General features: G+C 48.7%; 1 protein-coding gene across 1 annotated transcript in view; it reads right to left on the bottom strand.

Annotated features, from left to right (window-relative positions):
- The window catches only part of LOC139261518 (zinc finger protein 521-like), a 671,704-nt gene that overhangs the window by 128,279 nt on the left and 529,527 nt on the right, over positions 1-13,898 (bottom strand). The window contains exon 7 of the mRNA XM_070877069.1: positions 2,737-2,852. Within this exon, the coding sequence (XP_070733170.1) occupies positions 2,737-2,852 (116 nt within the window). The remainder of the gene's footprint in view (positions 1-2,736; positions 2,853-13,898) is intronic.

Here is a 13,898-nt window from a genome sequence, read left to right as displayed (position 1 = left end):
GTTACTACAGTTGTACAGGGCCTTGGTGAGGCCACACCTGGAGTATTGTGTACAATTTTGGTCTCCTAACTTGAGGAAGGACATTCTTGCTATTGAGGGAGTGCAGCGAAGGTTCATCAGACTGATTCCTGGGATGGCGGGACTGACATATCAAGAAAGACTGGATCAACTGGGCTTGTATTCACTGGAGTTCAGAAGAATGAGAGGGGATCTCATAGAAACGTTTAAAACTCTGACGGGTTTAGACAGGTTAGATGCAGGAAGAATGTTCCCGATGTTGGGGAAGTCCAGAACCAGGGGTCACAGTCTAAGGATAAGGGGTAAGCCATTTAGGACCGAGATGAGGAGAAACTTCTTCACCCAAAGAGTGGTGAACCTGTGGAATTCTCTACCACAGAAAGTTGTTGAGGCCAATTCACTAAATATCTTCAAAAAGGAGTTAGATGTAGTCCTTACTACTAGGGGGATCAAGGGGTATGGCGAGAAAGCAGGAATGGGATACTGAAGTTGCATGTTCAGCCATGAACTCATTGAATGGCGGTGCAGGCTCGAAGGGCCGAATGGCCTACTCATGCACCTATTTTCTATGTTTCTATGTTTCTAAAAAGAGTTGAGGGAGGAATTACATAAGGCAATGAGTCATCATCATAGGCGGTCCCTCATATCGAGGATGACTTGCTTCCACGCCAAAAAGGGATGAGTTCACAGGTGTTTCAATGAAGGACCTAATATTCCAGATCCCGAACTACATGTTGAAGGGTGGAAGATGCCTGTGCGTGGATTTTTTTAACGTGGGGTGACCGTTGCACACCAGCCACCACACGGGCTTGACAGAGCGAGGTCTTGGTCCAGTGGCAAGGGTTAACCAGGACGACTGGAGACCAGCTCTGCTGCACGGACCCAGTGCGCACACATATCGCAGTGTGGGCTGGGCCCGTGCTGCCCCCAGGCCCTCGCCTCTCCTGGGCCCCTCTGCAATCTCTCGCTGCTCCTTCGCTCCGACCTCACCGCTCCTGCTGTACCTGCCCACGCTCCAATCACCGACCTAGACCTTGATGATGTCACTCTTCACTGCCGTCGCCCTCCTGCACCAGCTCGCGCTGCTCGCTGACGGAGGCAATGAGTAGGGATAGCGAGGTTCACTTATTGGCTTGAATTTAATGTGGATAAATGGCCTTGAACTCGAGACAACCGGTCCAGTAGGATACTGTCTCTAATTCATCCAGGATTAGGCTGGTGTTCCCTGGAATATAGAAGGTTAAGGGTTGATTTGATTGAGGTGTTTAGAAGTTTGAAAGGAATCGATGGGGTAGAGAAAGATAAATTTTTTCCGGTGGTGAGGGTATCTGGAACAAGGGGACATAGAAATTTCCAGCGCAGAAGGAGGCCATTTCAGCCCATCATGTCCGCGCCGGCCGACAAAGAGCCGCACGGCCCTCGGTCAGCAGCCCTGAAGGTTACATATAAACCTATGGACAATGAACAATGGCGGAAAGGTAAAGAGCACCCGGCCCAACCAGTCCGCCCCACACAACATCGACACCCCTTACACTGAAACATTCTACACTCCACCCCAACCGGAGCCGTGTCATCTCCTGGGAGAGATATAACCTTAAAATCAGAGCCTGGCCACTGAGGAGAGGGGTTAGGAAACGTTTCTTCACACAAAGGGCGGTAGACATGTGGAACTCGCTCCCACACAAAGCAGCAAATGCTGGGGTTTAATTAATCATTCTATATCTCAGATCGACAGATTGTTAGCCAGGGGTGTGAAGGGATATGGAGCCAAGGTGGGTGGGTGGAGTTAGGTCACAGATCAGCCGCGATCTCATTGGATGGGCGGGACAGGCTCGAGGGGCTGAATGGCTGCCTCCTGTTCCTGCGATCAGTCTCTGATATCCATCATAAAGTCTACACTATGAAGCGCCTTTTTAAAAAGAGGATGGTTTATGTATTCGGGAGGAGTCGCGAATAAGATGCGTTGCCATCGAGGAGGCTTATCCAATCAGCATGGAACCACCGTCGCCATAAATGGTTAAAGTGGTTACCAGGAAGAGTGGTGAAGCTATGTGGTCCTCGCACATATTTGGTCAAGATGTTTGATCGTGGACAGGTTAGGTTTGTTCACATTGATCATATTTTAACTACAGACGTGGAAGGAGTTGATGGTGGGAATGATTCGATTATTTCTGACTCATCAGATAGTTTTGATACAAGTAAAGTACCAGTATCATGTCCCACATCAAATGCACTGCAAACAAGCCCAAGAGAAAGTCAGAATTTAAGTCAGAGTCCGAGTCAGGCAGACAAACAGTCTGAAGTTGTAGAGAGTTCAACTGTAAATCAAGCGCATCCCTTGGAGGAAAACTTTCCTCAGGATCAACCTAGAATGAGTCTAAGTTCAACACCGTTTGGAAGGTTCTGTTCAAGAGCGAAGGTATCCTCTTCGAAACATAAGCTTGATTGTAGATATGGCAAAATAAGTCCATATCTTTTGTTATGTATAACCATGCAAGTTATGTATGGTGATTGTTGGTTAGAATTACTTCTTCATTAAGGAGGGAGCAGTGTAATATATATATAGCTCCACCCAGTGGACAGCTGGGGCATTGCAGCTATTGCTGTTTACAACAATAAACAGTTCAGGGCACCTGACAGGGTTTTCCTGAATTAATCAGCCATCTTAAAGCCCGTGTGTGTTTGTGATGTTGTACTGAAAAAATATCACTCGGGTACCTGCAATTCTGTCTGGAAGAAAAACTTCTGTGGACACTGTGAGCAGTCGTAGATCTTGTCCTCCTGTCCATGAGCCGAAAAAATATGTTGCTGCAACTTATTTGCTTGAACAAATACTGGAAAAGGAAGAAAGACAAAACAGTTAATGGAATGTTCTGGAAAACGAGCGTCCACATAAACTACAACCTATGCACATAATCACAAACATACTTTACATACTGTACATGGGCCATATACAGGAGACGCCTCAAGTCGCTGGAGAAATACCACCAACGGTGTCTCTGCAGGATCCTACAAATCCCCTGGGAGGACAGACGCACCAACATTAGCGTCCTCGACCAGGCCAACATCCCCAGCATTGAAGCACTGACCACACTCGACCAGCTCCGCTGGGCAGGCCACATTGTTTGCATGCCCGACATAAGACTCACAAAGCAAGCGCTCTACTTCGAACTCCGACACGGCAAACGAGTCAAAGGTGGACAAAGGAACCATTTCAAGGACACCCTCAAAGCCTCCCTGATAAAGTGCAACATCCCCACCGACACCTGGGAGTCCCTGGGCCAAAGACCTCCCTAAGTGGAGGAAGAGCATCCGGGAGGGCGCTGAGCACCTCGAGTCTCGTCGCCGAGAGCATGCAGAAAGCAAGCGCAGGCAGCGGAAGGAGCGTGCGGCAAACCTGTCCCACCCTCCCTTTCCCTCAATCACTGTCTGTCCCACCTGTGACAGGGACTGTGGCTCTCGTATTGGACTGTTCAGTCACCTGAGAACTCACTTCAGGAGTGGAAGCAAGTCTTCCTCAGTTCCGAGGGACTGCCTATGATGATGATGACTGGATAAATATATATAAGAACATAACATAAGAACAGAAGAACTAGGAGTAGGCCGTACGGCCCCTCGAGCCTGCAACGCCATTCAATGGCGGCATGCTACTGCAGGGAGCAGTGCGTGCTGTTGCAGGAGGGCGACGGCTGACTGCAACGTGGGCAGGTACAGCAGGAGCGGCGAGGTCGGGGTGAAGGAGCGGCGAGAGATTGTAGAGGGGCGTGATCGGGGCCCAGGAGAGCCGAGGGCCCAGGGGCAGCACGGGCCCAGCCCACACTGCGATATGTGGGCGCACTGGGTCCATGCAGCAGAGCTGGTCTCCAGTCGTCCTGGTTAACCCTTGCCACTGGACCAAGACCTCGCTCTGTCAAGCCCGTGTGGTGGCTGGTGTGCAACGGTCACCCCATGTTAAAAAAATCCACACACAGGCATCTTCCACCCTTCAACGTGTACCGCTTTGGGTACTGTTGAGGGGGATGACTCATCAGGGGGAGCAGCAGCAGCCAAGTTCATGGCACCGTGAGTGGTTCTGCTGCACAGGAGGGCAGGAAAAAGAGTGGGAGAGCGATAGTGATAGGGGATTCGATTGTAAGGGGAATAGATGGGCGTTTCTGCGGCTGCAACCGAGACTAGGGGGAGTGTTTGCTAGTGCTGTTGGGGAGGAGTTAAACTAACATGGCAGGGGGATGGGAACCTATGCAGGGAGACAGAGGGACATAAAATGGAGGCAGAAGCAAAAGATAGAAAGGAGAATAGTAAAAGTGGAGAGGAGAGAAACCCAAGGCAAAAAACAAAAAGGGCCACATTACAGCAAATTCTAAAGGGGCAAGGTGTGTTAAAAAAACAAGCCTGAAGGCTCTGTGCCTCAATGCGAGGAGTGTTCGGAATAAGGTGGACCAATTAACTGCGCAGACAGCAGTTAACGGATATGATGTAATTGGCATCACGGAGACATGGCTCCAGGGTGACCAAGGCTGGGAACTCAATATCCAGGGGTATTCAACATTTAGGAAGGATAGGCAGAGAGGAAAAGGAGGCGGGGTGGCGTTGCAGGTTAAAGAGGAAATTAATGCAATAGTACGGAGGGACATTAGCCTGGATGATGTGGAATCGGTATGGGTGGAGCTACGGAATACCACAGGGCAGAAAACGCTAGCGGGAGTTGTGTACAGACCACCAAACAGTAGTAGTGAGGTTGGGGACAGCATCAAACAAGAAATAAGGGATGTGTGCAATAAAGGTACAACAGTTATCATGGGCGGCTTTAATCTACATATTGATTGGGCTAACCAAACTGGTAGCAATGCGGTGGAGGAGGATTTCCTGGAGTGTATTAGGGATGGTTTTCTCGACCAATATGTCGAGGAACCAACTGGCGAGCTGGCCATCCTCGACTGGATGATGTGTAATGAGAAGGGACTAATTAGCAATCTAGTTGTGCGAAGCCCCTTGGGGAAGAGTGACCTATTCCTGCTCCTATTTCGTATGTGCTTATGTTCTTATACTTATGAGTTAACGTTTCAGGTCGGTCTGACCCTTCGTCAGAACTGGAAAAAGTTGGTGATGTAACAGGTTTTTAAGCAAGTGTAGGGGCAGGGAAAGCAGGGGGTGGGAGAGGAAAGATCAAAAGGGAAGTGTTATGTATGCAACACCTTGTAAACAGTATTCCACCGCCAGCAGAGGGCGTATCTGTGGGAGTCCCAAGGGATCCCTTGGGAGCACTGAATATAATCAGGCCGCCCATGCTGTACCAGCACTCTGGAGTTAGAATAAAGAGACTGAGGTCACACTTACTTACGTCCACAGTACTCAATCACATTGCTTTATTATGGACGTAACAGGAAGGTTTGTGATAGGGCACAAGGCAGCAGAGATTAAATGACAAAAGGGGATAGTGCGAGGCGAGAGGCGATGGTAATGGGACAAGTTTAGAAGCAAAAATAGGAACAGAAAATGGCTGGAAACACTCAGCAGGTCAGGGAGCAACTATGGAGAGAGAGAAACAGAGTTTGCGTTTCCGGTCGGTGACCCTATGTCCAGTGCAGTCAGCCACTGCAGCAAATTGAAATTGTCGGCCTCTTTGCAAAGCCATAAACATCTTATAAATATTAATCTGCAACTAGAAAAGAGATGGAGGCTCACTGTCAGCTCGAGGAACAGCAGCACATCTTTCGATTACGCACTCTAATGTGTGCATTGTCCGCATGGCCGACACAAGACTCCCAAAGCAAGCGCTCTACTCGGAACTCCTACACGGCAAACGAGCCCCAGGTGGGCAGAGGAAACGTTACAAGGACACCCTCAGAGCCTCCCTGATGAAGTGCGACAGCCCCACCGACACCTGGGAGTCCCTGGCCAAAGACCAGTCCGCCCTAAGTGGAGGAAGTGCATCCGGGAGGGCGCTGAGCACCTCGAGTCTCGTCGCCGAGAGCATGCAGAAACCAAGCGCAGGCAGCGGAAGGAGCGTGCGGCAAACCAGACTCCCCACCCACCCTTTCCCTCAACCACTGTCTGTCCCACCTGTGACAGAGACTGTAATTCCCGTATTGGACTGTTCAGTCACCTGAGAACTCATTTTTAGAGTGGAAGCAAGTCTTCCTCGATTCCGAGGGACTGCCTGTGATGATGATGATGATGTTGTAATGTATTTGCTTCATGGGTTCTTTGCTTAAGAATTCACAGCAACATATTGCTATTCAGAACTTGTTGCTTTATCAACAAAGGTTTAACAATCACATGACACATTACCAGTTCATCCACTAGGCTCACAACTGCATACCTCATCATGGATGGCCTAGACGCAACTGGCTGGGGTTTTATTGAGTCTTGTGAACATCATCACCATAGGCGGTCCCTCGAATGAGGATGACTTGCTTCCATGAGTTCACAGGTGTTTCAATGAAGGACCTAATATTCCAGGTCCCGAACTACATGTTGAAGGGTGGAAGATGCCTGTGCGTGGATTTTTTTAACGTGGGATGACCGTTGCACACCAGCCACCACACGGGCTTGACAGAGCGAGGTCTTGGTCCAGTGGCAAGGGTTAACCAGGACGACTGGAGACCCGCTCTGCTGCACGGACCCAGTGCGCACACATATCGCACAGTGTGGGCTGGGCCCGTGCTGCCCCTGGGCCCTCGGCTCTTCTGGGCCCCGTACCCTCATTCGCTGCTCCTCTGCCACGATCTCTCGCCGCTCCTCCGCCATAAACATTCACTGCATCTCGCCACAAACACTCGCCGCTCATCCACCCCGACCTTCTCACTCCTCTGTACCTGGGCCCTGCCGGTGTTCCTGCCCACGCTCCAAAACGGTGACCAGGGTTTTGATGATGTCACCCAGTCGCCCATCTCAAAATCGTCGCACACGTGGAGCAGCTCGCGCTGGAGGTTGAAGTGGTACGTCGCTCCAGATCTTTATACTTGCCGACCAGCGGAGCTGTTCTCTCACGGGTCGGGAGCCGCGATGTGAACATCACGTGACTGGCTCTCCACACAGGTGCGTACATTACAGGCACTTTGCAACCTTCTGGACTCAGTTCTGACGCAGAGGTCATCGACCTGAAACGTTAACTCTGTTTCTCTTGCCACAGATGTTGCCTGACCAGCTGAGTATTTCAGGCAATTTTCTGTTTGTATTTCAGATTTCCAGCATGCGCAGTATTATGGCCTTTGGAAAAAAACAAACGATGGGCGTAGAGGGGGTGTAAATGGGAATGGCAGGATCCCGTGTGGAAAAATGGGGCCGAGATTACGGTCTGAAATTGTTGGAACTCATTGTTCAAGAAAGAAAGACCTTTTCTGTAGCGCCTTTCACAACCACTGGACGTCCCAAAGCGCTTTTCAGCCAATGAAGTACTTTTGGAGTGTAGTCACTGTTGTAATGTGGGAAACACGGCTGCCAATTTGTGCACAGCAAGCTCCCACACACAGCAATATGATAATAACCCAGTTAATCTGTTTTTTTGTTGTGATAATTGAGGGATAAATATTGGCCCCAGGACACAGGGGTGAACTCCCCTGCTCTTCGTCAAACTAGTGCCGTGGGATCTTTTATGTGCACCGGAGAGAGCAGACGGGGCCTTGGTTTAACGTCTCATCTGAAAGACGGCACCTCCGACAGTGCAATGCTCCCTCAGTAATGCCCCTCCGACAGTGCGGCACTCCCTCAGCACTGCCCCTCCGACAGTGCGGCATTCCCTCAGTACTGCCCCTCCGACAGTGCGGCACTCCCTCAGTACTGCCCCTCCGACAGTGCAACGCTCCCTCAGTACCGCCCCTCCGACAGTGCGGCACTCTCTCAGTACTGCCCCTCCGACAGTGCAGCGCTCCCTCAGTACTGCCCCTCCGACAGTGCGGCACTCCCTCAGCACTGCCCCTCCGACAGGGCGGCACTCCCTCACACTGCACTGGGAGTGTCAGCTGGATTTTTGTGCTCAAGTCTCTGGAGTGGGACTTGAACCCACGACCTTCTGACTCAAAGGTGAGAGTGCTGCCCATTGAGCCAGGGCTGAGTCCAGAAAGCTGCAAAGTGCCTGAACGAAAGTTGAGAAGCTGTTCCTCGAGCTAGCGATCAGCCTCCATCTCTTGGCTGGCGTCCGATGAATATTTATAAGATGTTTACGGGTTTTCAAAGAGGCCAACGATTTCAATTTGCTGCGCTGGCAGACAGGAGGCTGCGATTTTAATTAATGACGTTTATTTTTTGCTGTTCGCCATGCGCGCTCTTCCATCATGTCTCTGCCGTCAATCGGGAAAGCTATTGTGTATACAAACTTTCTAGGTCACAGTGCATCAGACATCCTTCAGAAAATCTCTTTTCCGAACCCAAACACTGCCTGTGGTGTAGACCATTTAATTATTAATGGTGTGTCTCTCTGGTAAACTCCCCTTCGGTGCTTTCCAGGCCTTGTTTGTATTCATTAAAATGGAAAGCATTGCCATTGTGCCTGATCCAGAATTCACTGCCAAAGGTGGACACGAGAGGCCAGGCCAAAGGTCTCCTGCCTCGGGCCCTGTTCCTGCCTCTCTGCACCTCGCGAAAAGTTGAGCAGGCTGAGGCTGTGCTCATTGGAGTTTAGAAGAAATGAGAGGTGATCTTATCGAAGTGTGTACGATTCTGAGGGGGCTCGACAAGGGTGGAGGCAGAGAGGATGTTTCCCCCTGTGAGGGGAATCTAGAACTAGGGGCCATAGTTTCAGATTAAAGGGGTGGCCCATTTAAAACAAGCTGGTAATTGGGATTAGACCGGATAACCCCTTGTTGGCCGGCGCAGATATAATGGTCTGTACTGTAGGGAATCAAATACGGCCAGGGTGATCTCCTGGACTAGTGTCGATCACCTGGATGGTTCCGAGAGGAATTTTCTCAGATTTCTTTTCCCCAATTGGCCTGGGCTTTTATCTGGTTTTTGCCTCTCCCAGGAGATCCCATGGCTCCGGTTGGGGTGGAGTGTAGAATGTTTCAGTGTAAGGGGTGTCGCAGTTGTGTGGGGCGGACTGGTTGGGCCGGGTGCTCTTTACCTTTCCGTCATTGTTCATTGTTCACAGGTTTATATGTAACCTTCAGGGCTGCTGACCGAGGGCCGTGCGGCTCTTTGTCGGCCGGCGCGGACACGATGGGCCGAAATGGCCTCCTCCTGCGCTGTAAATTTATGTTTCAACGAGGAGGAATTTCTTCTCTCAGAGGGCCGTGAATCTGTGGAATTCTCTGCCCCAGAGAGGCTGGGTCATTGAGTATATTTAAGGCGGAGATAGATAGATTTTTGAACGATAAGGGAGTAAAGGGTTATGGGGAGCAGGCAGGGAAGTGGAGTTGAGGTCAAGATCAGATCAGCCATGATCGAGGGACCGTATGACCGACTCCTGCTCCTATTTCTTATGTTCTTTTGGAGTTAAGATACAGATCAGTCATCATCATCACCTTCACAGGCCATCCCTCGTATCGAGGATGACTTGCTTCCACGCCAAAAAGGGATGAGTTCACAGGTGGTTCAATGAAGGACCTAATATTCCAGATCCTGAACATAGAAACAGAGAAACATAGAAAATAGGTGCAGGAGTAGGCCATTTGGTCCTTCGAGCCTGCACCACCATTCAATAAGATCTTGGCTGATCATTCCCTCAGTACCCCTTTCCTGCTTTCTCTCCATACCCCTTGATCCCTTTAGCCGTAAGGGCCATATCTAACTCCCTCTTGAATATATCCAATGAACTGGCAACAACAACTCTCTGCGGCAGGGAATTCCACAGATTAACAACTCTCTGAGTGAAGAAGTTTCTCCTCATCTCAGTCCTAAATGGCTTACCCCTTATCCGAAGACTATGTCCCCTGGTTCTGGACTTCACCAACATCGGGAACATTCTTCCCGCATCTAACCTGTCCAGTCACGTCAGAATCTTATACGTTTCTATGAGATCCCCTCTCATCCTTCTAAACTCCAATGAATAAAGGCCCAGTTGATCAAGTCTCTCCCCATATGACAGTCCAGCCATCCCTGGAATCAGTCTGGTGAACCTTTGCTGCACTCCCTCAAAAGCAAGAACGTCCTTCCTCAAATTAGGAGACCAAAACTGAACACAATATTCCAGGTGAGGCCTCACTAAGGCCCTGTACAACTGCAGTAAGATCTCCCTGCTACGAAACTCAAATCCCCTCGCTATGAAGGCCAATATACCATTTGCCTTCTTCACCGCCTGCTGTACCTGCATGCCAACTTTCAATGACTGCTGTACCATGATACCCAGGTCTCGTTGCACCTCCCCTTTTCCTAATCTGCCGCCATTCAGATAATATTCTGCCTTCGTGTTATTGCCCCCAAAATGGATAACCTCACATTTATCCACATTATACTGCATCTGCCATGCATTTGCCCACTCAGTTAACCTGTCCAAGTCACCCTGCAGCCTCTTAGTGTCCTCCTCACAGCTCACACCGCCACCCAGTTTAGTATCGTCTGCAAACTTGGAGATATTACACTCAATTCCTTCATCTAAATCGTTAATGTATATTGTAAAGAGCTGGGGTCCCAGCACTGAGCCCTGCGGCACTCCACTAGTCACTGCCTGCCATTCTGAAAAGGACCCGTTTATCCCGAATCTCTGCTTCCTGTCTGCCAACCAGTTCTCTATCCACGTCAGTACATTACCCCCAATACCATGTGCTTTGATTTTGTACACCAATCTCTTGTGTGGAACCTTGTCAAAAGCTTTTTGAAAGTCCAAATAAACCACATTATCTGGTTCTCCCTTGTCCACTCTGCTAGTTACATCCTCAAAAAATTCCAGGAGATTTGTCAAGCATGATTTCCCTTTCATAAATCCATGCTGACTTGGACCAATCCTGTCACCGCTTTCCAAATGCGCTGCTATTTCATCCTTAATGATTGATGCCAACATTTCCCCCACGACTGATGTCAGGCTAACTGGTCTATAATTACCCATTTTCTCTCTCCCTCCTTTTTTAATAAGTGGTGTTACATTAGCTACCCTCCAGTCCATAGGAACTGATCCAGAGTCGATAGACTGTTGGAAAATGATCACCAATGCATTCACTATTTCTAGGGCCACTTCCTTAAGTACTCTGGGATGCAGACAATCAGGCCCCGGGGATTTATCGGCCTTCAATCCTATCAATTTCCCGAACATAATTTCCTGCCTAATAAGGATATCCTTCAGTTCCTCCTTCTCACTAGGCCCACTGTCCCCGAGTACATTCGGAAGGTTATTTGTGTCTCCCTTAGTGAAGACAGAACCGAAGTATTTATTCAATTGGTCTGCCATTTCTTTGTTCCCCGTTATAAATTCACCTGAATCCGACTGTAAGGGACCTATGTTTGTCTTCAGTCATCTTTTTCTCTTCACATATCTATAGAAGCTTTTGCAGTCAGTTTTTATGTTCCCTTGAAGCTTCCTCTCGTACTCTATTTTCCCCCTCTAAATTAAACCCTTAGTCCTCCTGTGTTGAATTCTAAATTTCCCCCAGTCCTCAGGTTTGTTGCTTTTTTTAGCCAATTTATATGCCTCTTCCTTGGTTTTAACACTATCCTTAATTTCCCTTGTTAGCCACGGTTGAGCCACCTTCTCCGTTTTATTTTTACTCCAGACAGGGATGTACAATTGCTGAAGTTCATCCATGTGATCTATAAATGTTTGCCATTGCTTATCCATCGTCAAAGCTTTAAGTATCCTCTGCCAGTCTATTCTAGCCAATTCACGCCTCATACCGTCGAAGTTACCTTTCCTTATGTTCAGGACCCTAGTTTCCGAATTAACTGTGTCACTCTCCATCTTAATAAAGAATTCTACCATAGTAGGCCACGCGGCCACTCGAGCCTGCTCCGCCATTTAATATGATCATGGCTGATCCGATCATGGACTCAGATCCACTTCCCTGCCCGCTCCCCATAACCCCTTATTCCCTGAGCAGTTAAAAAACTGTCTATCTCTGTCTTAAATTTATTCAATGTCCCAGCTTCCACAGCTCTCTGAGGCAGTGAATTCCACAGATTTACAACCCTTTGAGAGAAGAAATTTCTCCTCATTTCAGTTTTAAATGGGCGGCCCCTTATTCTAAGATCATGCACCCGAGTTCTAGTCTCCCTTATCAGTGGAAACATCCTCTCTGCATCCAACTTGTCAAGCCCCCTCATAATCTTATACGTTTCGATAAGATCACCTCTCATTCTTCTGAATTCCAATGAGTAGAGGCCCAACTTGCTCAACCTTTCCTCATAACTCAACCCCTCATCTCCGGAATCAACCGAGTGAACCTTCTCTGAACTGCCTCCAAAGCAAGTATATCCTTTCGTAAATATGGAAACCAAAACTGCATGCAGTATTCCAGGTGTGGCCTCACCAATACCCTGTACAACTGTAGCAAGACTTCCCTGCTTTTATACTCCATCCCCTTTGCAATAAAGGCCAAGATTCCATTGGCCTTCCTGATCACTTGCTGAGCCTGCACACTAACCTTTTGTGTTTCATGCACAAGTGCCCCCAGGTCCCGCTGTACTGCGGCACTTTGCAATGTTTCTACATTTAAATACTAACTTGCTCTTTGATCTTTTTCTGCCGATGTGCATAACCTCACACTTTCCAACATTATACTCTCTATGCCAAATTTTTGCCCACTCACTGAGCCTGTCTATGTCCTTTTGCAGATTTTTTGTGTCCTCCTCACACATTGCTTTTCCTCCCATCTTTGTATTGTCAGCAAACTTGGCTGCATTACACTCAGTCCCTTCTTCCAAGTCGTTAATATAGATTGTAAATAGTTGGGGTCCCAGCACTGATCCCTGCAGCACCCCACTAGTTACCGATTGCCAACTCGAGCATGAACCATTTATCCCGACCTCTCTGTTTTCTGTTAGTTAGCCAATCCTCTATCTATGCTAATATATTATCCCCAACCCCGTGAACTTTTATCTTGTGCAGGAACCTTTTATGTGGCACCTTGTCAAATGCCTTCTGGAAGTCCAAATACACCACATCCACTGGATCCCCTTTATCCACCCTGTTCGTTACATCCTCAAAGAATTCCAGCAAACTTGTCAAACATGACTTAGAAACATAGAAACATAGAAAATAGGTGCAGGAGCAGGCCATTCGGCCCTTTGAGCCTGCACCGCCATTCAATGAGTTCATGGCTGAACATGAAACTTCAGTACCCCCTTCCTGCTTTCTCGCCATACCCATTGATCCCCCGAGTAGTAAGGACTTCATCTAACTCCCTTTTGAATATATTTAGTGAATTGGCCTCAACTACTTTCCGTGGTAGAGAATTCCACAGGTTCACCACTCTCTGGGTGAAGATGTTTCTCCTCATCTCGGTCCTGAATGGCTTACCCCTTATCCTAAGACTGTGACCCCTGGTTCTGGACTTCCCCAACATTGGGAACATTCTTCCTGCATCCAACCTGTCCAAACCCGTCAGAATTTTAAACGTTTCGATGAGGTCCCCTCTCACTCTTCTGAACTCCAGTGAATACAAGCCCAGTTGATCCAGTCTTTCTTGATAGGTCAGTCCCGCCATCCCGGGAATCAGTCTGGTGAATCTTCGCTGCACTCCCTCAATAGCAAGAACGTCCTTCCTCAAGTTAGGAGACCAAAACTGTACACAATACTCCCGGTGTGGCCTCACCAATGCCCTATACAACTGTAGCAACACCTCCCTGCCCCTGTACTCAAATCCCCTCGCTATGAAGGCCAACATGCCATTTGCTTTCTTAACCGCCTGCTGTACCTGCATGCCAACCTTCAATGACTGATGTACCATGACACCCAGGTCTCGCTGCACCTCCCCTTTTCCTAATCTGTCACCATTCAGATAATAGTCTGT

Source organism: Pristiophorus japonicus, chromosome 1 (genome assembly GCF_044704955.1).
Source record: "Pristiophorus japonicus isolate sPriJap1 chromosome 1, sPriJap1.hap1, whole genome shotgun sequence".
Taxonomy (NCBI): Eukaryota; Metazoa; Chordata; class Chondrichthyes; family Pristiophoridae; genus Pristiophorus; species Pristiophorus japonicus.
The sequence above is the reverse complement of the archived record's forward strand: the minus strand, read 5'-3'. Positions and strand labels throughout refer to the sequence as shown.